This window comes from Arvicola amphibius, chromosome 4 (assembly GCF_903992535.2).
Source record: "Arvicola amphibius chromosome 4, mArvAmp1.2, whole genome shotgun sequence".
NCBI classification, from domain to species: domain Eukaryota; kingdom Metazoa; phylum Chordata; class Mammalia; order Rodentia; family Cricetidae; genus Arvicola; species Arvicola amphibius.
Window position 1 is genome coordinate 98,937,755 of NC_052050.1, and position 20,185 is coordinate 98,957,939.

The 20,185-nt window shown below is 45.8% G+C and overlaps 1 protein-coding gene across 7 annotated transcripts in view; it reads left to right on the plus strand.

Annotated features, from left to right (window-relative positions):
* The window catches only part of Clec16a (C-type lectin domain containing 16A), a 224,081-nt gene that overhangs the window by 18,463 nt on the left and 185,433 nt on the right, over positions 1–20,185 (plus strand). For all 7 annotated transcript variants that reach the window (XM_038325851.2, XM_038325854.2, XM_038325852.2 and 4 more), the window contains exons 2-6: positions 3,214–3,342; positions 7,470–7,603; positions 12,460–12,608; positions 15,578–15,683; positions 17,352–17,475. In XM_038325851.2, coding sequence (XP_038181779.1) covers positions 3,214–3,342; positions 7,470–7,603; positions 12,460–12,608; positions 15,578–15,683; positions 17,352–17,475 — 642 coding nt within the window. The remainder of the gene's footprint in view (positions 1–3,213; positions 3,343–7,469; positions 7,604–12,459; positions 12,609–15,577; positions 15,684–17,351; positions 17,476–20,185) is intronic.

Sequence of the window (20,185 nt, forward strand, 5' to 3'; positions counted from 1 at the left end):
GAAAAGTTCTCTAATGGGACTTTAAAAAATGATTACATAACAAAAGAAATCATAAAACAACTAGCACTTTAGTTCTCCCCCATTTTTAAACAGGATGGGTTCTCATTATATAACCCTGGTTGACCTGGAACTCACAGAGGCTTGCCTGCCTCTACTGCCTGAGAGCGGGAATTTCTCTTAAATTTTTAAGAGAAGGTATCACTGTATACCTCCAGGCTGGCTTGAACTCAGTACTTTGAGTCCTTCCTCCTATTTCAGCCTCCCTAGTGCTGGGATTACACGTGTGCACATCACACCCAGCTTAGTTATTTCTCTTTTTACTTATCTTCTCTTTCCAGTGTCACTGTAATGACAGGTCACTAAGGTACAGAGAGATGAAGTAGCCTGCTCCGGATCACTGGGTTATTAGTAATGGAGATATCACTAGGTATGCAGGTGTCTGTGATACCCTGCACACTTTACTGCTTCTCCAGAAGTGACCCACAAGTCCTACTTCCTGCCCTAAGTTCCTTGGATCTTTTCCACCTCATTTTTTTCCTTACGGTCCTCTTTCCCTGAGTATTTGGGACCAGCCTGATATCACCTTCCAAAAAGTCTCTGGTATTGTACAAACTAATAAGGATGTTGGTAACATCCCACATCATGATGACCACAGTATAACAGTAGCAGCTAAGGCTTCTTATGTGTTGTGCACCATGTGTGCCAGGCACCCTGCTTATCTGTCCATATCCTTTGTGGTTATTACTATGTTTAGACAGAGCTGCAGAGGTGAGGTAAAATACCTGTTCCAGACCACAGCTACAAGGTACCAGGGTTAGGGGTCAAACCCAAGATTGTTGGATTCCAAATCCTGATGAGCTCTTTATCACAGCTCTGTGCTATAACTTGAACCCTTACTTTACCTAGACTTGTATACTATACTCCAGTTTATATTAGTGGAGACTGCCTCTGACTCGTTCAGCATTTATATAGGTAGTACTTGCTGTGTACCAGCTATTCTGGAGTGTATTGGAGTCATCAAGATCATTAAGATGATTTGCCTGACCTGGAGTGTAGTCAGAGAGATAGACCATTGAGAACACACTGCTCTGTAAAATAACAAGATTGAGATGAGAAGATCACAAGATCTAGTTTACCTGGCCTACAGAGCCAGTTCAAGGCCAGCTGGGTCAAGTAGCAAGTACTTCACAGAAGGTAGAGGTGCCAGTGAATAGGGGACAGCCAGGTCCATGGGGTTAGAGGTTGAGAGTGAAAAATCTTTCTCCAAAGAAAGCTTTATTGAGAGATGCTAGCTTGAGCCTTGAATATGAGCAACAGTTGCTGATAGACAAGGCAGCAAGGGCAGTCTATTCAGGCAACCCCCTCGAATGAGGTCAGACCCTGTCTACTGTGGTTGGAGACCCTCAGAGTACTCGCCCATGCTGCTACTTTCCCTGGGCTTGCCAGGGGTGTGATGTGTGATGCTAGCGCATGTGTGTTATCCTCCTGGATATATATGTTATATCTCCAGAGTGGGAAGAAGCTGCTCCTCCCTAACCTACACTGCCAGCATTATCTTGTTTCTGGGAGGGTTTCTGTTATCTGTGGACTGTGTAGAGTATCACCAATGGCCACATTGGGAGTGGTGTAGCAGCCGTCAAATTATTCAGGCGTAGGGGATGCTCCGTTGTAGAGCAGGGCTTAAAATGTGAGCCCCTGGGTTTGATTCTCAGTCACACATGCACACGTTTTAATCTGTTCACCCAATAGCCTGATTCAGTGGGGCTGAATAGGGAGTGGCTTAAACAGTGAGACAGCTGCTGGACGTCTTTGAACCACAATTTGGAAAAGTGTTCCTTAAGCCTTGTGGACAGTGTACACTAGACTCACAGTGGACACACAGTCTTGTAGCTAGGTCCTACTGTTTGTCCCAGGCAGTTCAGATGCTGGGTTACTTTAGAGGAAAGTGGTCTTTGTGTCCTCGTGTGCAGCACTGTGGGTAGACCTGGGTTCCAAGGGTGGATTTATCTTTTTGGAGAACTTTGCTACTTGTTGCATGTTAAAAATTGTACTGTAGGCTGGATGTGACTGTAATCCCAGTTGTGTGGGAAGCTGACATGAGAAGATCAAGTTTCAGGTTTCCTGGGCTACTGAGCCAGTTCAAGGTTAGTTGGGTCAAATTACTGAGACCCTATCTCAAAATAAAATACAATAATGAAAAACAGGGTGGTAGAAGTTGTGGCTTGGGGCCGAGCCTTATCTAGCCAGTATGTCTGACACTGTAGGTTCATTTCCCAGCACAGTGAGAACACAGAACAGGAAACACTTGAGGCTGTTCTTAAAATATAGCAGACAGCCACAGTGTTACTACAGGAAACTAGCCCAGCTGCTGAGAACAGCTAGGTCTTAATATTCCACCTCCAGGGTTCTGCCTTTGTTCCCTGCTTTTTTGGACTGTAGGAGGGACAACCCCTCTACACTCATCCTCTCTTGTTCTCCCAGCCTCACTCAGAAATTGAGTGTGGCCCTGAAAGACATCTTGAGCCACTCCTGTTGAGCCAACTTTTCCTTCCTAAGGCAGCCTAAGGTTTTGACAGGTGGAGTTACCTGGACTTTGGCCACTCCCACCCTTCTCACTCTAGATTTAGCAGATGAGATTGTTCCCCTTGGACAGGAGTTACTCATTCTGTCCCACGCTGAGTCCTGTGTACTGTGCTAGAGAGGAACGACAGACATTCTAGAAGGAGTGTTTGGTGTCCTAGGCTCTATCTGTGGGTTCCACTGTCCTGGAGCTATGACTCCACCTCTTGGGATCTCAGCACCAGCCTTGCTGTGAGTCCTGTGTCAGGTACGTGGCACTGACTACGGTCACTGTACATCCGTCACTGCGCACTGTGAGACTTGCCTTCAATTCTAAATCGGAATCCCCAAGTGCACCCCAGGAGCCTCTGATTTTGCCAGCTCTGTGGTTCTCGTGCACCCTGAAGTTTTCGGGGGCTGGTTTCAGGGCTTGGAAGTGCTCTTTCCTCAGTTTGGGCAGATGTGTCCCTGGCATGTAATATTTCAGAGCGCCTGCCATTTTTCTTGAGTGGGGACTTCTATCTCCATCTTGAATGGGAAATTGTGCTAACAGAAACTTAAACACTGCGGCTATGCTGTGAGTGTTGCCCGTGGCCCTTGGGCCTGGCTTTCAACTCACTTTGTGTAAGCTTTAGTTTCTTCCCTTTATTCTAGGTACCTGTACCATGTTTTAACCAAAAACACCACCGTCACAGAACAGAACCGGAACCTGCTGGTGGAAACCATCCGTTCTATCACTGAGATCCTGATTTGGGGTGATCAAAATGACAGCTCTGTATTCGAGTAAGGCTTGCAATGCTTTTGTTTTCAGATTCTTCCTCTTCCTTTGAGTGTTTTTCCAAGTGTACACCATGAGTCAGGAATTGATGCTAATTCCATCTTGCCTAAATATGTATAGCAAATGTCCTTGAGAGACTAGAAAGGTACAAGCCCAAGATGGAAGAACTATGGAAATGAGTTTCTCAAGAAAAACTGAAGATGTGTGGATAGCATTCCCAGTTGTACTCTATTACCTACTCCGTGGCACGAGGAATGTCCCAGATAGTTAGGTTTCAAATGAACAGAAAGGTTCTGCCCCAAGGGAGTTGCCAAGGGCCAGCACCTAGTGCATTTATTTTGTTTTACTTATTGCTTTGCATGTGTATATATGTGGTATTATGGTGTTTAAACATGTTGGAACATGTGTGGGCATATATGTAGGTGGGTGTACATGCATGTGTGCACATTCATGTGCATATGTGGGGAGATCAGGGGTTGATTATCAGATGTCATCCTCCATCACTTGCCATTTAATTACTAAAATAAGGTCCCTTACTGAACCAAAAGCTTGTTAATTCAGTCTAGACCAATGGTTCTCAAACTGTGGGTTGTACCCTTTGGGGGAATCAAATGACCCTTTCACAGGGGTCACCTAAGACTATCAGAAAACACAGATATTTACATTACGATTCATAACAGTAGCAAAATTATAGTTATGAAGTAGCAACAAAAATAATTTTATGGTTGGGGGATCACCACACTATGAGGAACTGTATTAAAGGGTTGCAGCATTAGGAAGGTTGACTAACTAGCCAGCTTCCCTCGGGATCCTTTGTCTCTGCTTCCTTAGGGCTTGAATTACAGGCAGGTTACCATACCCACCCAGGTTTCACATGGGTTCTAGGGATCTGAACTCATGCTTTTGAGGAAAGCCCTTTATCCACTGAGCCATCTCCCCAGCCGCTGGTATGTTGACTGAGAGTGGGCAACAATCCTGAGTTTTGAGAGCACAGTCTAGCATACCCCATCTTGGCCCACATGGAAGCCCTGTTGGTGTTCCCATATGTAGACAGTGAGGGAGCCTGTCTTACCTAGAGTCCATAAAGAAGTTTCTTTCCATCCTTGTACTTGTTAGGCCAGCAGGCATAAGTCAGGGCGTTTGCCTCCCTGAACTTCTGTTTCCTTATCTTTAAAAAGGAGAGAAAATGCTCCCTGTCCAGTACTCATGGATGATACACATGATAGACAGAAGTGTTCCCATTGGACAGCCTTTTAGGCTGGAAACCAGGGTTCCTCTGTACCTATCTTGAAGTCTTGATGTACAAGGGTTTGAGATTGGTTTATAACAGCCAAGAACACATATTTTATATACGTGTGCTGGGGTGGGGGTGGTGAGTGTGGGTCCACTTATACCGGGGTGTTCACTTGCCATGGTACATATGTGAAGGTCAGGAACAACCTCAGGGTGGGTTCTTGGCTTCCACCTTGTTTGAGACATGATTTGTTGCTCACTGCTGTGTATGCCAGGCTAGCAGACCCTTGAGCTCCCACAGAATTCTGTCTGCTTCCCCTCTCACTGTAGACTCTCACTTTCCCATCTGACTTTAATGTGGCTTCTAGGGATCCAGGCTCAGGTCCTTACCCACTGAGCTGTCTTTCCAGCCCAGGCTTCTTATAAATTATCTTGACTTGTTTGCAGGACAGCTCTGTGCAAAACACAAATATCTTACGTGTGAGCCCGAGACACACCATGATCCCTAAAGGAAAGCATGGGCACCTGGAGTGAAGTGTGGTTTAGAAATGGGAGGGGCTTCTTTTACAGGCCCATTAAGAATTTATTTATTTGTTGTTGAAATGAGAAAACCCCTCAGGTTAAAGATTAGAGACTGTCCTGTCACCTTCTTTTTAGAATGGAGCCTATGTGTCAACACTTAGAAAAACGTGAGTCAATCCCAGAGAACCTAGACAACAATGAGGACCCTGAGAGAGACATACGTAGATCTAATCTACATGGGAAGTAGTAAAAGACAAGATCTCCTGAGTAAACTGGGAGCATAGGGACCTTGGGAGAGGGTTGAATGGGAGAGGAGAGGCGGGAAGAGGACAGAATAGAGTGTAGAGCTCAATAAAAATCAATAATTTTTTTTAAAAAAGATTAAGAAAAAAGTGTGTGAGCACCAGGTGTGCTGATGTGATGCACACTTGTAACCCTAGCTCTCAGGAAGCTTAGAGACCCTGATTCAAAAAGAAAAAGTGCTAAGTGCTTCAAGTTTGGTTTTACTTTAGGTAAGGACCCAGTTGCTCCAGCTTTGGGCACTAGGGCTTCTGCCCAGTTGGCTCTTTTGTCACTTGTTTTTTTTTTTTTTTTTTTTTTTTGGTTTTTCGAGACAGGGTTTCCCTGTAGTTTCTAAAGCCTGTCCTGGAACTAGCTCTTGTAGACCAGGCTGGCGTCGAACTTGTCACTTGTTTTTTGAACATTTCCTTATTTCCTGAAACTGTAAGATACTCCAGACTCATTTGGGAGTTTTGAGGCCCTAGACTCAACCATTTTCCCAAGTATTCTCCCATTCTTCTAAGAATTTTTCAAAAATCCAGCCTTGAAGCTGGAAAGATGCTTGGCATACAAACATGAATTCGAATCCCCAGAGTTTATATAAAAGTATTTGTGGTAGCACATGTTTGTATCCCAGGGCTTGTACAGTGAGATGGGAGGCAGGTCAGGTAGCCTGATGAATGCAGCAGCAATGGTACTGTGTCTCAAACACAGTGGAAGGTGAGAACCAATATCCAAAGTCTACTGCTGACTTCCACATGCTTGCTATGTATATACATGCCCCAACACAGACATACACATCATACACACAAAGATAAAAAACAACTAGCCTGGAGAGTTTCACACCAGATCTACTAAGTCACCCCTGCAGCAAACTAGGCATAGATGTTTGGCAGCTTCCCCCTGGCCACCCTTGGTATTGAGTGTGCTGATGATTCTAGCAAGTCACTGCTTTGTATAACCTGAAGCAGAGGCAGGCAAAGTAGGTCAGATTCTAGAAACACTGTGGGAGTCAGTAGGAGCAATGTGTATAGGCAGATGGGGTCCTGGAGTCAGAGTGGGAGAAAGAATTTAGCTTGTTTGTTTTTTTTTTTAAGATCGTATTTTATCATTCACTTATCCTTTCATGAATTCAAGCAGAATTGTGTGGCATTGAGTGTCAGGTCACTGGTCCTATCCTTATGGAGTGACAGTTGAGGGGAAGAGGCATCTAGAACTAGGCCACCCAGTAGACTCATGTGACTACAGGGACCTCTCTCTCCTTTCTGAGGCAGGGTCTCCTATATTCACAATATAGCCAAGATGATTTTGAACTTCTGATTCTCCTGTCTCCACTGCCCAAATGCTGGGATTATAGGTTCATACCTCGACACCTGCCTTATGTGATGCTGGGCAAGCACTCTTCCAACTGAGCCATATCCCCAGCCTTTGATTGCTGAGATTTCTTCTGACTATTTCAAACTAATCTTGCTCAAATACACTGAACAAATTAATAGAAATAACATCTTTCTTGAAGGAAGGGCATTGAAGACCCCATTTTTAAAATGTACCACCACACGCCCAGGCCATTGTCCCTGGCCTTATAGCACAAGAATGGCAGAAGCAGGTTTGGGGGCTCTGTAGAGTCCCTCCACATTAATACCTTCACCTTTCTTCAGGTTCTTCGAGGAGAGGTCAGGAAGCTGCAAACCTGACAACAGAAGTGAAAAGCTTTGCTGTCACTCAGCATCTTTTGGCCCTGCAGGGAAACCCAGTTCTTGTGTTTTCCTGCCCTTGAATATGGGAGGGCAAAGGAAATAGGATTTGTCGGGGAAACTACAGATACAGGTGGTATGTGTGCTGGAGTGTGTGAGCTCTTAGCAGGTAGAGCATCTCCACATTCTGTCAGAATCTACTTCACCATTTCTTGGAACCAGCACCAGTCTTACATGCTGAGACAGGAAGAGAGTCAGAAGGCCATGTATTATCCTCAGTTGCAGATGGCATCATGGGCACTGAGATGTGCAGTCTAGTCTTACCACTGGTAGCCATATAGGGCAAGCCAATACATGTGAGCTATGATGCATCCACCATTGACCCTTTCTTGTTCTCTCCCCAGTTTCTTCCTGGAGAAGAATATGTTTGTTTTCTTCTTGAACATTCTGCGGCAGAAATCAGGCCGTTATGTGTGTGTCCAGCTACTACAGACCTTGAACATCCTCTTTGAGAACATCAGCCATGAGACATCGCTCTGTAAGAATACTGCCTGCTATTTTCTGTGTACTGCCAGATTTCATACTGCTTCCCAAGAATTTTAGTCTGCACAGACTACCCCAGTGGATTTCGTGGCTTAGACAGTTCAGGAGGATAGATGTCAAATTTGAAGCTGAAGTCAGGGCTGGTTTCTACTTAGGGCTTTCTTCTTAGCTTGTAGATAGACACTATCTCAGTCTGTTTTCTGTTACTATAACAAACTCTGAGATTAGGTCATTAAAAATCTTTTTTTTTTTTCTTATGTGCATGGGTGTTTTGCCTGCACATATATCTGTGTCCCATTTGAGTGTCTGATGCCCGCAGAGGCCAGAAAAGGAGCTCTGCAGTTAGAGTTAAACCCTGCAGCTAGAGTTAAAGATGGTTATGAGCCACCATGTGGGAATCAAACCCAGGTACACTTAACCACTGAGTCATCTCTCCAGACCTGAGAAATTAGGTCATTTAAAGGAATGAGGGTTTTTTCTTTTTTCTTTTTTGACTAAGATTTTGAAGCCAAGGATTTCAAAATTAGGCATCTGTACCTTGTGAGGGCCTTCTGCCACTTCAGCTCGTGGAAAGAGGCTGTGAAGAGACCAAATACTTGCTTAGTAAGCACATGGTATCCTGAGGTTTTCAATGTGTGAGATTTACTTTTAAGTAATCCCCACATTGCAAAGCTTCAAGTGTTTCTTCTAAAAATTTATATCACAGCCAGGTGGTGGTGGCGCACGCCTTTAATCTGAGCACTTGGGAGGCAGAGGCAGGTGGATCTCTATGAGTTCGAGTCTAACCTGGTCTAAAAGAGCTAGTTCCAGGATGGCTAGGGCTGTTACACAGAGAAACCCTGTCTCCAAAAGAGAAGTTTTATCACATATATTTGTGTGCCTAAGTGCACTTGAGTGTATGTGCACATGCACATAACACAGAGTACATGTGGAAGTCAGTGGATAACTTAAAAAAGTCAGTTCTCTCCTTCTACCTTGTGGCTTCCAGGATTGAACTTAGGTCATCAGGCTTGGCAGCAGCCATCTTGCAAGCCCTCAGTAACTTGCTCTTAAGGTAACTAACTAGTCCAGAGCCGGGAGAGGGAAAACTCGTGTTGAGAAAGGCATTGACCCACTCATGACAAACTTCATCCCATCACCTAAATATCACTCACTAAGTCTTATCTCCTAACACTGCCTCAATTCAGGAACAGAGGTTATGGCACATGAACCTTTGGAGACACATTAGCTCTTAACTACCATCTAACTGTACCTGGCCCTACCTGTGAGAGAGTGAGGTCAAGAGAGAGACCTTTGGTCTCTCTGACTCCTATGGGAACACCATTTTTGTCAGGGTAGAAGCCCACCTTGCAACCTTGTTTAGCCTTAGTTCCTCCTGAGAGTCCTGCCATCACATTCAGTGATGTGATGGGAGTGACAGCTGCAGGCTGAGAATGTGTTGGGGCAGTTCAGTGTGGTAGTTCTGTGGAAGACTAAGAGAAGTGGGGGCTGCAGTCCCTCTGTAGGGTTCTATTTTAAAGATCTAGTGGCTGAGTACAGATGGGGCTCTGGTCCATGCACTCCAGCCAGCACCTCTCTGCTTCAGTTTTGCTGCCCAGAGAATAAGAGTTTGACTCAGACCTTCCCTCAGTAAGCCCAGATTATCCATCTGTAACAACCACCCCTGGGAGGCAGGGTTTGCTGGGGCTCTCTCTCCAAGAAGGCTGGAGTCATAGGTCCAAAGTAACGTTCTAGCAAGTCCAGAATAGAGGAGAATGAACTTAGTGGTCCTCAATGGGCTACTGGTATTTCCTGGGTACGCTGCTGGCATCTGGAGTTAGTATTGGTTGCCGTAGTCCATCCAAGTATAGAGGAGCTGCTAAGTATCCTTTGGTGCCCAGGACAGACCTTCAGAGAGCATTTCCTAGCCCAGACTTCTATCAGTGCTGGGACTGAGCCAGCCTAACCTTATTCCGTGCTAGCTTACTTACTCCAGATGCAGCAGAGCCCAGGTCCTGCCCTCAAGATTAAGAGAAAAGGAGCAAAGGCAGGTTCTGAATTCCTGCAACAAGTCTGGAAAAGGGTTTGAGTCTGGAGGGCTGCTGTGTGGTGACCCCAGCAGTGACCGCTAGGTGGTGCTGCCACCACAGAGACCTCCTCCTTCCCCTGACCGCAGTCAGACAGATGTGGCTAACTCATGTCTCCCTACATGGTTTCCCTTGTTATCAGCTTCTGTTTCACTGGATGACTGGATGCAAAACAAGTGTGGTTTCTAAGCTCTGAGGGGAAGGTCCAGCTCTGGGGAGCAGGCCTAGGGCTCAGCTGAGAGTGAACACCCAGGGATATTGCTGAGGCTGGTGGGACAATTCCAGTCTTGAGTTTTAATATAGGTTTCATTGAGTTTTATTCTGTGACTCTTTTGAAACCCATCTAAGGCTAGGAATTAAAAACAGGTACTTTAGAAGTTGTAGCTCCTTAGTGTAGTAGCTCGAAGGTCTGACATGCAGACGTTGAAGTGGCCCATGCTGCCTGGCTGGCATATCCATCACTTCCTAGGACCCACAGTCTAAGTTGTGGATGTCTAGTGCAGGGTTGGGCACTGTCATCACCAGTCACTATTCTGTACGTGGAGAATTTAGCTAAGGCCTTGTGACCGCTAGCCAACACTCCCACTTCCTCCACCCACAGCCCCATGACCCTTTCTGCTCTCTGCATCTGTGCTGACTGTTTTAGATCTGTACAGAAGTGATATGACACGTGCACGTGTGGGTGCCCTGCCGTAAGAAGACCTGGCAGACACATCTCTGACTTTCCAGACAGTTTTCATTAAAACATTTTTCAAGGCCTCAAACTCTTGGTTCTCCTGCCTCAGCTAGGATTACAGTTATACACCACTATGTCCAGATGATTTTATTTTTATTTTAGAAAAAAATGGAGTTATTGTAAAGCAACAAAACTTCATTACAAAAGTATGGTCAGATGTCTGTAACCTATCCTACAACTCATCTGTGCTGTGCCCCCCCCCCCTCCATCCCATCCATCTTCTGCTGTTCCTGCATGGCCTCCCTGGTCTGGAGCACAGCTGCAGTGCTGCCAAATGAATCTGTCTGTGGGCATCTAGGTGCTTTCCAGGTTTTTGCTATTATGCTATTGCAGGGAGCTATTGCACAGTCTGCTGTTGCCTATTTGTTTGGTGACCTAAGTGACAGAGGCCCAAGAGACTGAGATTACTTATTGACTTCTAGGTTTATTATAATAGAATACCACAGGATGTCAACCACAGGTGATGAGGTAGAAAAATCCCAGCCACATAACAGGCCCCTTCACTGGTCCCTGGTGTTTCCTTAACCCTCATAGAGGGGTTAGGAAGACTTAGAAAAGTCTCTTTGGGGAGCAGGTGAACGTCGTGACTGTCCTAGGTGTAGAATGTAGCCAGAAACTCTTTTCACATACCTGACACTGCTAGTTTTTGTGCCATTTGTGGCCCAGGGGCCACTGGCCTATAAATACAGGGCTCACTAAGATGTCCTACATCCTTTCTCATGTTGGCCCGTTGTCCTTTCCCAGTTGTCCTAAGCCACATCATGACAAGTATTTGAGTTACCAAAAGCACCTAGGTTTTATGTTACATGGTAAATCATAGATGAATAAATAAGTTTGTACAGTTTAAAGAATGTAATACCACAAAGCAACAAAGAGGGGGAAGTAGTATGGCTACCACACACACAGTATGACAACACTCAGATGTGGTGATGAGTGAGATGCCAGGTACAGGCAGCACTCATCCTGTCTGATTCCCCTGTGTAAGGTTCACAAGCAGGCACACCAGTCTATAGAGATGGGGTGTTAGAGTGGCTCCTGCCTTGAGGGAAGATGCTGCCAGAGCAGGGGTATGAATGAGCTTCCTGAGGAACTGTAAATGGACTGGGTCTTACCTGAGTGGGCCCTACAAAGCACACATCTGTATAATATCCCTTAGCCAGACACCTGAAGTTCACATGCTTCTGTGTTGAATGCATATGTGTAAGAACTTGAAGTTATATACAGCTCCATTTCCACAGACAGCAAGCTTACCCATAGCACTTGTGACCACGACTCATTTTACAATGTGTTCAGATTTTTAGGACCCCACCCCACCCTACTGGCCTCTCTTGGAGCTGGCCCTGAGAGCTGCCTCAGGAACTGTCACTGTAAGGGACACGAAGTCAGTCTGGCTGCCCTATCTCATACCACGTTGCTCACTAGGGATGGTTTGGTTGACCTTGCTGACTAGGCGAGTGATAGCACTGCTGCCTTCACTCCCTTGGGTGCATCCCTTCATAAGGTATGTGCTCTGTTGGCAAGGCCAGCCTTCCCAACAGAGGGAGAACATCTTCAGTCAAGGTGCTCCCCTGAGAACCACCAAGTGATTAACCTAGCCCTGGACACATGATGGGGATGCAGTGACCTTTATGAAATTGTCATTAGACAGATTGAAGACACATGCAGCCCTTCCTGGCATTCAGGCATTCAGCCCTTTTGGTGGCCATATAAGGGAGCTCCTTATTAAAATGAGGAGCCTTTTACCCTCATTTGCAGGTTGCTTGTGACAGTGACCTCATGCCTGTTCTTCCTGCCCTCAGCTCCGCATTGAACTTTGCTAGTAGTGAACAGAAAACACATGTGTCCCTTTTGGTTCACAGAGGAGGCCACAGGCTCCTCTCTGGCAGGACCTATGTACTCGCAGGTAGTCCTGCCCAGTGGATGATTTCTTTGAGGGTAAAGTTAAGCTGTGCTCAGCTGGCTGAGTTCTGTGCTTATTACCCAACAGCCTTTGCTGGCATTTTGCTCTAGCACGAGCTCACCTGTTTCACCCCGTGTTTTCTTTTCTAGATTATTTGCTGTCTAATAACTATGTAAATTCGATCATTGTCCATAAATTTGACTTTTCCGATGAGGAGATCATGGCATATTACATATCGTTCCTGAAAACACTTTCGTTAAAGCTCAACAACCACACTGTCCATTTCTTCTACAATGAGGTGAGTGGGGAGCAGCAGATGTGGTGATGTCAAGCTAATGCCAGCATGGCAGCCTTTGTTCTGCGGCGTCGGGAGTTTGTCTACAAAACACTTCTGCAGCACAGGCTTTGGCATACTTGAAAATAAGTTTTTGTTTTTAAGTGTATGTTTGTGTGTACATGTGCATGTGTGAGAATGTATATGTGTACATGTATGTTCTAGGTGCATGGAGGCCAGGTGAGGACTCTGAAAGTCCTCCCTGTCATTCTCTGCCTTGTCTCTTTGGTTCTCTTCCTGAACTTGGAGCTTGTGGTTTTCAGGTAGGCTGACAACCAGCAGACTCCAGTGATCCTCCTATCTCTGCCTGTCCAGTGGTGGGGTTATAGGCACGTGAGACCATGTCGGGCTTGTCACGTGGGTTCTGGGGTTGGAACTCTGGTCCTCAAAATTGTATAGTAGGCTCTTAACTGTTGAGTGCCCAGACATTTTTTTTTTTTTTTTTTTTTTTTTTTTAGTTGAACAAATTCCTGCCCTCGGTAGTGTAAAATTCAGTTTACTTGCCTGGGAGGGGAAAGATCCAGAGGTTATCATGTTGAAAACAGCAGAAACTCTATTTAGGAATGGTTTTTCTACTCCTTGCTATATGACCTAGAGAACTTACAGGCCCCTCTGAGCCCCCTCCTTTGAGAAATGAGGTGAAACTCTATAGCTAGAATGGGTTTCAGGGATTTGACTAAATAATATGGTATCTTCAGAGTTGTATGAAACGACACACTTGCTGTCCTTGGAGGGAGGCCTGTGTCCTACACATTCCTTGGGAGAGCTATTAACAACTTAGATAATCGGTTCAAGCTCCAAGAAGCTTGAAAATGAGGACAGTTTAGCTCATGCACTTACAAGTACAAGCACCACTGTTCTGGGCCCATTCATTCTGGCTCCCTATTATGTCCAGGGCCCAGCTTTCCTAACCTCCTGCTCAGTAACAGCAGCAGGCGTTTGTTCAAACTTAGGCCCATATGACCATAGGGTGGCTGCTGCAGCTCCTGACACTACGTAGTCACATGCTACTGTCAGAATTTCTAATGTTGCTTCCTTTCTTGTATCCCTTCTGAGAGCATGTTCTCAGAAGTCTTCTCCAAACTTCTCCCTATGTCTCACTGATCAGAATCACATCACATTCTCAGTGTGTCTGGATTTAGGATTGGCCTAGTAGGACTGTTTTACACAGTGCCCTAAGAACTAATGTCCTGGAATCTGGAATGGGGTTGGAGGATCTACTTTACTGTCAGGGTGGTTTACTGATGCTGGCTGTGCATGGGAGACCACAGCTCCTTTTTAGGGGCCTCTTCCTGGGCTGACCAAATGTCCTTCCAGTCAGCTTGCTTAGAGTGAGTACCTCAACAGCAGACACAGCAAACAGTGCTGCTTTCTGCGACCAGCCTCACAATTCACACACCTATTCTGTCACACTCTTTGGTCACACAGGTATGATCTACCTCTCTGTAGGTGAGAACAGCATGAGTGTGACACAGGTGGTGAACATGTTTGGAGACTGGCTGTCACACAGCCACATGTTGTTTGTGTGGCAGGTAGCCCCTGAGTGGTTGTCACATGCCCAACGCCTGTTTTTGAAGTCAGACAACAATCTCAAGCTGCTGCTGCTTTCTCTTCCTCTTCCTCTTCTTCTTCCTCCTCTTCCTCCTCTTATTCTTCCTCCTCCTCCTCCTCTTCTTCCTCCTCCTCCTCCTCTTTCTCCACCTTTCTTCTTCTTCTGTTTGGGCAAAAATCTATGATCCATCAACCCTCATTGCGATGGCAACAGTCCAAACCTTGATTTTCATGGTTCAGTAGTCTCTCTGGAGGAAGTGCTAGACAAGAGCCATGTCTGCACTTGAGAAATGAACACAGTAGAGTCCTATCTCTGGCACACAGTAGGTGGTGCACATCCAAGGAACAACTTTTACCCAAAGGCTCTCCCAGGTGGAAGAAAACCAAGAACAGAGGGAGGGCCATAGTATTCTTGTCCAGGTTCTCTCTGAGCTGTGGCTGGAGGGCAGAAGCCTTGACTCTAGAAGAGCAGATCATCCCAGGTGTTTGTTTTTGAGGTGGGCTTATTTTCCTCTTCAGTCTGAGCCAGGGTAGTCGTTGTCACCTTTTAGGTTCATACTCGATTGCCAGTCCTCAGAATGGCATTGCCTTTATAAGACAGTTGTTCCTTTGAGCCTCCAGCTCCATTCTAGGGAGGGCTGGTCTAGAGCATCACCACCACCATGCCTCGCCTGAGCTGCTCCTAAGCTGGGTCCTTTAACTAGGTAGAAACATGGGCTGCAGGACGGCAGCAAATACACTGCCAGGCCACTGCTCTGTCTTCTCAGGCTAAGGCAGTGGGAAACATGGGCTGCAGGATGGCAGCAAATACACTGCCAAGCCACTGCTCTGTCTTGTCAGGCTAAGGCAGTGGCTATCCTTTTTTGAACATTTTATTGATTCTCTGTCCCATTTTAGCAGCAGGAGACTCTTGAGAACCTCTGCCTTCCTGATGAGGCCACACTTCTGGTATTTCCAAATGGAGAACGGTAGAGCAGATGAGCCTCCCTAAGTTACTGAACTTAGTTCAGTTTAAGTCTTTACTCCAGCAAGGTCTGACATTACTAGCACTCTGTTCTGTGCTCTGTAGGTATCAAGTGCCAGACTGAGCACTGGACCAAAAGTGGCCTCATCTCATCCTAGATATTAGAAAGTGGGTGCTGTTACCCCTGTTTTATAGATGAAGAAATGGGCTTGGAAATACCTCCTCACATAGCTAAAGGTGATAGGCCAGATCAGGAAACCACATGACATTCTGTGGACCCTGTTCTCTCCCCTGGCTTCCTCACCTCCCATCATGGTGACATCATTTTTTTCTTTTATCATAGTCTGACAAATTTCAGAAAGGTTCAGGAGCAGGCCTGTCTTGGGATTGTAACTTTCGGGTTCACTTTCTGTTTTAGCACACCAATGACTTTGCCCTGTACACAGAAGCCATCAAGTTCTTCAATCACCCCGAGAGCATGGTTCGAATTGCTGTGAGAACCATCACCCTGAACGTCTACAAAGGTCAGTTTCCTCATGCCACGTGCTGGCTTTCATGCCCCTGAGCACAGTTCCTGAGTCACTGGAGAGATTGCCTAGTATGAGCCGTGGCTGCTTGTCTCGCAGTAGGCCTGCAGGCATATCACTATTTTTTATGGAGATCTTTGTACTATATGTTCTAATATTGCTCCCTGCTGCTGCCACACAGGATATCCGAGAAGTCTGTGTGGGATTTGGAGTGGCCATGAAATGAGTGGATGAAGCACAACTATCTTGAATTTTTTTTGGCTTCAATTTTTGTGTTTTGGCTTATAAAATATACTGAATTACACTTTCATATTTTATCTTTAATATGCATGAGAGCATTTCACATCACAAGCAGCAGGGGGCAGTGTTGTATTCCCAGCCAACCACCAAGATTCCTCTTTGCTCTCAGGATGTACTAAGTGCTCCATACTGTCTCCAGCAGGAATCCTTCCCAGGAGCCCTGCTTGTGCTGACATACCGGCTGGCTGCAGGTTTTTTTGGAGCTGGAACTGCCCCTCTAAGACAATGCCTAAAGCCTGGTTAATTTCCTTATAGTGACCACAGTAGAGCTGGGCCTCCATTTCTTGGCCATATAGGTCTTTGACTTTTTTTTGTTACTTGAGATGCCCAGTCGGGGACCAGAGGAAGATGTCAGCCCTGGGATTACTTTAAATTTAAGAGCCTTTCTTAGAGCCTAAATGGGTCCAGCCAGAGGTCGCAAACTGAGGGTCTGTTGACCCATACCAGTCCTCAGACACAATTTAGATAGCTCAGACGGGCTTGGAAAAAATATACAGAATAGCCAGGGCTACGTAGAGAGGCCTGTCTCAGTAACAACAACAGCAGCAACAACAACAGAAGTATATATATAATTGCACATATTTAAAAATTTGGAGCTTTTGCCCAGTGTAATTTCTGTCCTGAAGATTTGCATTTGGCTGTTCTAGGCTCACACTTCCATAGGGAAGTGGTCAAAGGCTGAGAAGCAACTACTTATTTCTGGGTTGCCTGACTCCCCAGTTTACACTCTCAGCCTTCCAACTTCATTCACCCTGCAACTGTTGACCTGGCAGATTTCTGAGTTTGCGACCTTGCTCACGCGCTGTCGGTTCCATTGCTCTATGCACTCTGTTTTCTCTTGCTCTATTCTAACTGTGTCTTTTGGTTTAGATGCCTCCTGCCTAGGCTCTGTCCCTCTGGGCTGCTGTCTTACCTCCCCAGTTCCTAACCCTGTTAACTGTTGTCTGTTTTTGCCTTTCCTCCACTGCCGATTCCTGTTCCTTATTCCAGTGTCATGTAAGTTATTAACCTCTGGTTTTTCTCTTTCTGAATTGGTCTTACGAGTAAACCCAGGAGACTTGCTTTGAGAGTGTTGCATTCTCAGGGTAGTCAGGTCTTGCCCATTGCAGATGTGTAGCCTCTCCAGTGCTACCTGCAATTAGAACAAGAGTAATCGAGTTTGTTAGTTGAGAAAATAGAACCAACACTGCTTTGTTTGACTAATAAGATAAGCATTTCCAAGTACTTCCAGGAAAGACAGAGAGTCTCAGATGGTAGCAAGGCTTTTTCATGGTGGTTTTTGGTTTGTTTGGGTGTTTTGTTTTGTAAAATTTTCCCTAAGTTATTTTGGTAGCTCACTGTTTCTTCTTCTGTGAATCTTCTCAGTGGATAACCAGGCCATGCTGCACTACATCCGAGACAAAACCGCTGTCCCATACTTCTCCAATTTGGTCTGGTTCATTGGGAGCCACGTGATCGAACTTGACAACTGTGTGCAGACTGATGAGGAGTAAGTAATGCTCCAGTGGTCTCATCAGAAAACAGGGTGGGGAAAGGAGCGTTCTGTTTCCATCCAGGAAAAGTGGAGAGGAGAGCAGCACCGACCCCTGGGCAAGCAGAGTGGGGACTTCAGATGGCAAAAGGTTCTGACCACCCATTTAGTACAGTGGGAATCTGGACTTTTTCCATGTGCCACACTGACTGGTGGCAGTACTTTCCTAGCTGGGCCTACGAGGCTGCTGATCTGATGAGGATGTGTGAATCACCAAAATGTAGAACTGGGCAGATGGTTCTTACTAAAGCACTTGACTCACAGACTTGAGAACCCAAGTTCTATCTGTAGAACCTATTTGAGAATGCTGGATACAGTGGCTGAAGCAGGTGAACCCCTAGTAGCTCTTTGGCCAGCTAACCTACTTGGTGAGCTCCAGACCAGTGAGATACCCCATCTTACTGGTGTCAGTGCCCAAGGTCTGACACCTGAGGTTGTCCTCTAACTTCCAAGCCTACACACACATGTGCACCTCTACACAAATGCATGTACATATACTCTACCCTCCCTCAATACAGACACAAAATAGTCAAAATGTGGTCTCTTCATGCAATGGACTAGTATTTAACCATTTATGTCTGCAGTGCTGACACATGCTATGACGTGGATAAACCTCAGAGACGTTGCCCTGAGTAAAGGCATCAGACACACAACCTGTGATTTCACGGAAATGCCCAGAGCAGGCAAATCTAAAGACAGAGTAGATGAGTGGTTTCCTAAGGCTGGGGTACAGAAGGAGGGGGTGTTTCTGAGGCGGCGGGAACAGAAAGCCACTACTGATAAGTACAGAGCCTTTTGGCAGATGAGATTAAAAGTTCTCAAATCAGATGTGATGAACATACATGGGGTCTTATAGAGTACTTGCTGGGGCCTTGAGTTCCATTTCTAGCATCTCAAGAAAACAGAAAACAAAAAAACAAATGTTAAAAGCCCATATGTGAAATGTGTGAGCAAACCATATCTCAAAACAAAGTGTAAAAAATAGTTTAAGATGGTGGTGGTGACTTGAAATTCCACATTGGGCTTTTTTGTCTTGGTACTATTGACTGTGAACTGGGCACTTCATTGATATAGTTCTGTCTTTACCTTGCAGAATGTTTAGCAGCCTGCATGGCCTCTTTTATCCATTATGGCTAATGGCACCTCTCCAAGTTAGGACAACCAAAAATGCCTCCTGACATTATTTCACACTCAGCTGAGAACCACTGCCCCAAATAAAGGCTTTGCATAGCCTCTTAAGAAGTATACTCAAATGGGGTCAGGACATTGGAGGATCCAGAGAGGAGATCTCCTGGACAAGGGGAGCTAGGCAGCATGTGCAATCTAACACTAGGAAAGAAGCAAGGCTAGATAAATGAGGGGGGTGGTAATGGGGCTTTCTGGAAAATAGAGCCCATGTGGAACACAGCCTTAGATGTGAACTGAGGCACCATCCTCAAGAAGAAATTATGTGCTTCAGGGAAGGCCATGAACTCAGTCTGTGTAGATCTGCAGTGGCCAATTATGATGATGGCAGTTCTGGTTATTCAAAAATACTGTGGGGGACAATAGTGAGTCAGAGTTCTGTGGTAAGGGGAGCTCAGTGAGCAGCATTTAAAAGGGCTGAGGTACAGAGTGAAAGTCAGTGCAGGTTTCACAGAAGGCTAGGGGGGACCACCTCCAGAAAGAACCAGTGCTTAAGTTTTCCTCCGCTGCACCTGGAGGCTCAAGCCTGCCATCTCAGATACTCAGGAGGCTTAAGCCTGTCTTGCCTACATAGTGGGTTCAAGGTTGCCAGCCTGGGCCCCTTAGTAAGCTTCTGTCCCACAGTAAACTGAAAGGAGGGCTAGGGATGTACCTCAGTGGTGGAACATGTGCCCAGCACACATGAGGCTTCAGGCTTAGTCCCCAGTGTCATGTGCACAGTTCCTTCGCTGGGTTGGGGAGCTGCTGGGTCAGATCTGACTAATGCCATTAAATCCACCCATGTTATTGCTTCAGTAAAATTCTACAGAAAAACATCAAAAGTGAGGTATATTAAAAGCCCTCTAAAGCCAATTTTTGATGGTATCATAAGGGAGGAGTATGGAACATTGTGTGTGTGTTCTGAGTCTCTGGTGGGGTGGTTCATAGATTCTCATTATATTTGGGCTGTGCAGTGTGACTTTCTTGTCAGTGTCTAGTGAAGGTGGTTATAGTATGGAATAGCTGTCCTGAATTATGTGAAAGCAAATCTGAGCCTACTGTAACTTACCTACCTGACACACGTTACTCCTACAAGGGTATGAAGCACATTTTAGATTGACTGGGGGAGGGGGAAAAACATGCAAACCAAGCTGTCAGGTGGCAAGTCCCAAATGTCAATAGTGGGTGTTCACACTAATGATGGCCCCATTGGAACTCCTTTTTCCCTCTGTTTTTATCCTACAAGCCTCCTGTCTTCTGAAGTGACCATCTGTAACTTGAGTAGTGGTAATGCTGATGCAGACACAGTGCCCTACTTCCCAACTAAGTGCTCTTTGCCCACCTTCTGCTTTGGAGGAAATAAAGTCTATGTCTGGCTGCTCTGACTCTGTCCTTTTGACTGCACCCTGAAAACACAAGCAGCACAGGTGTTGCTTGCTGCAAGATCCCAGAAGTCACCAGCAGACTTGAGGAGTGTGTGTCCTTGTATGTTCCTGCCATGTGG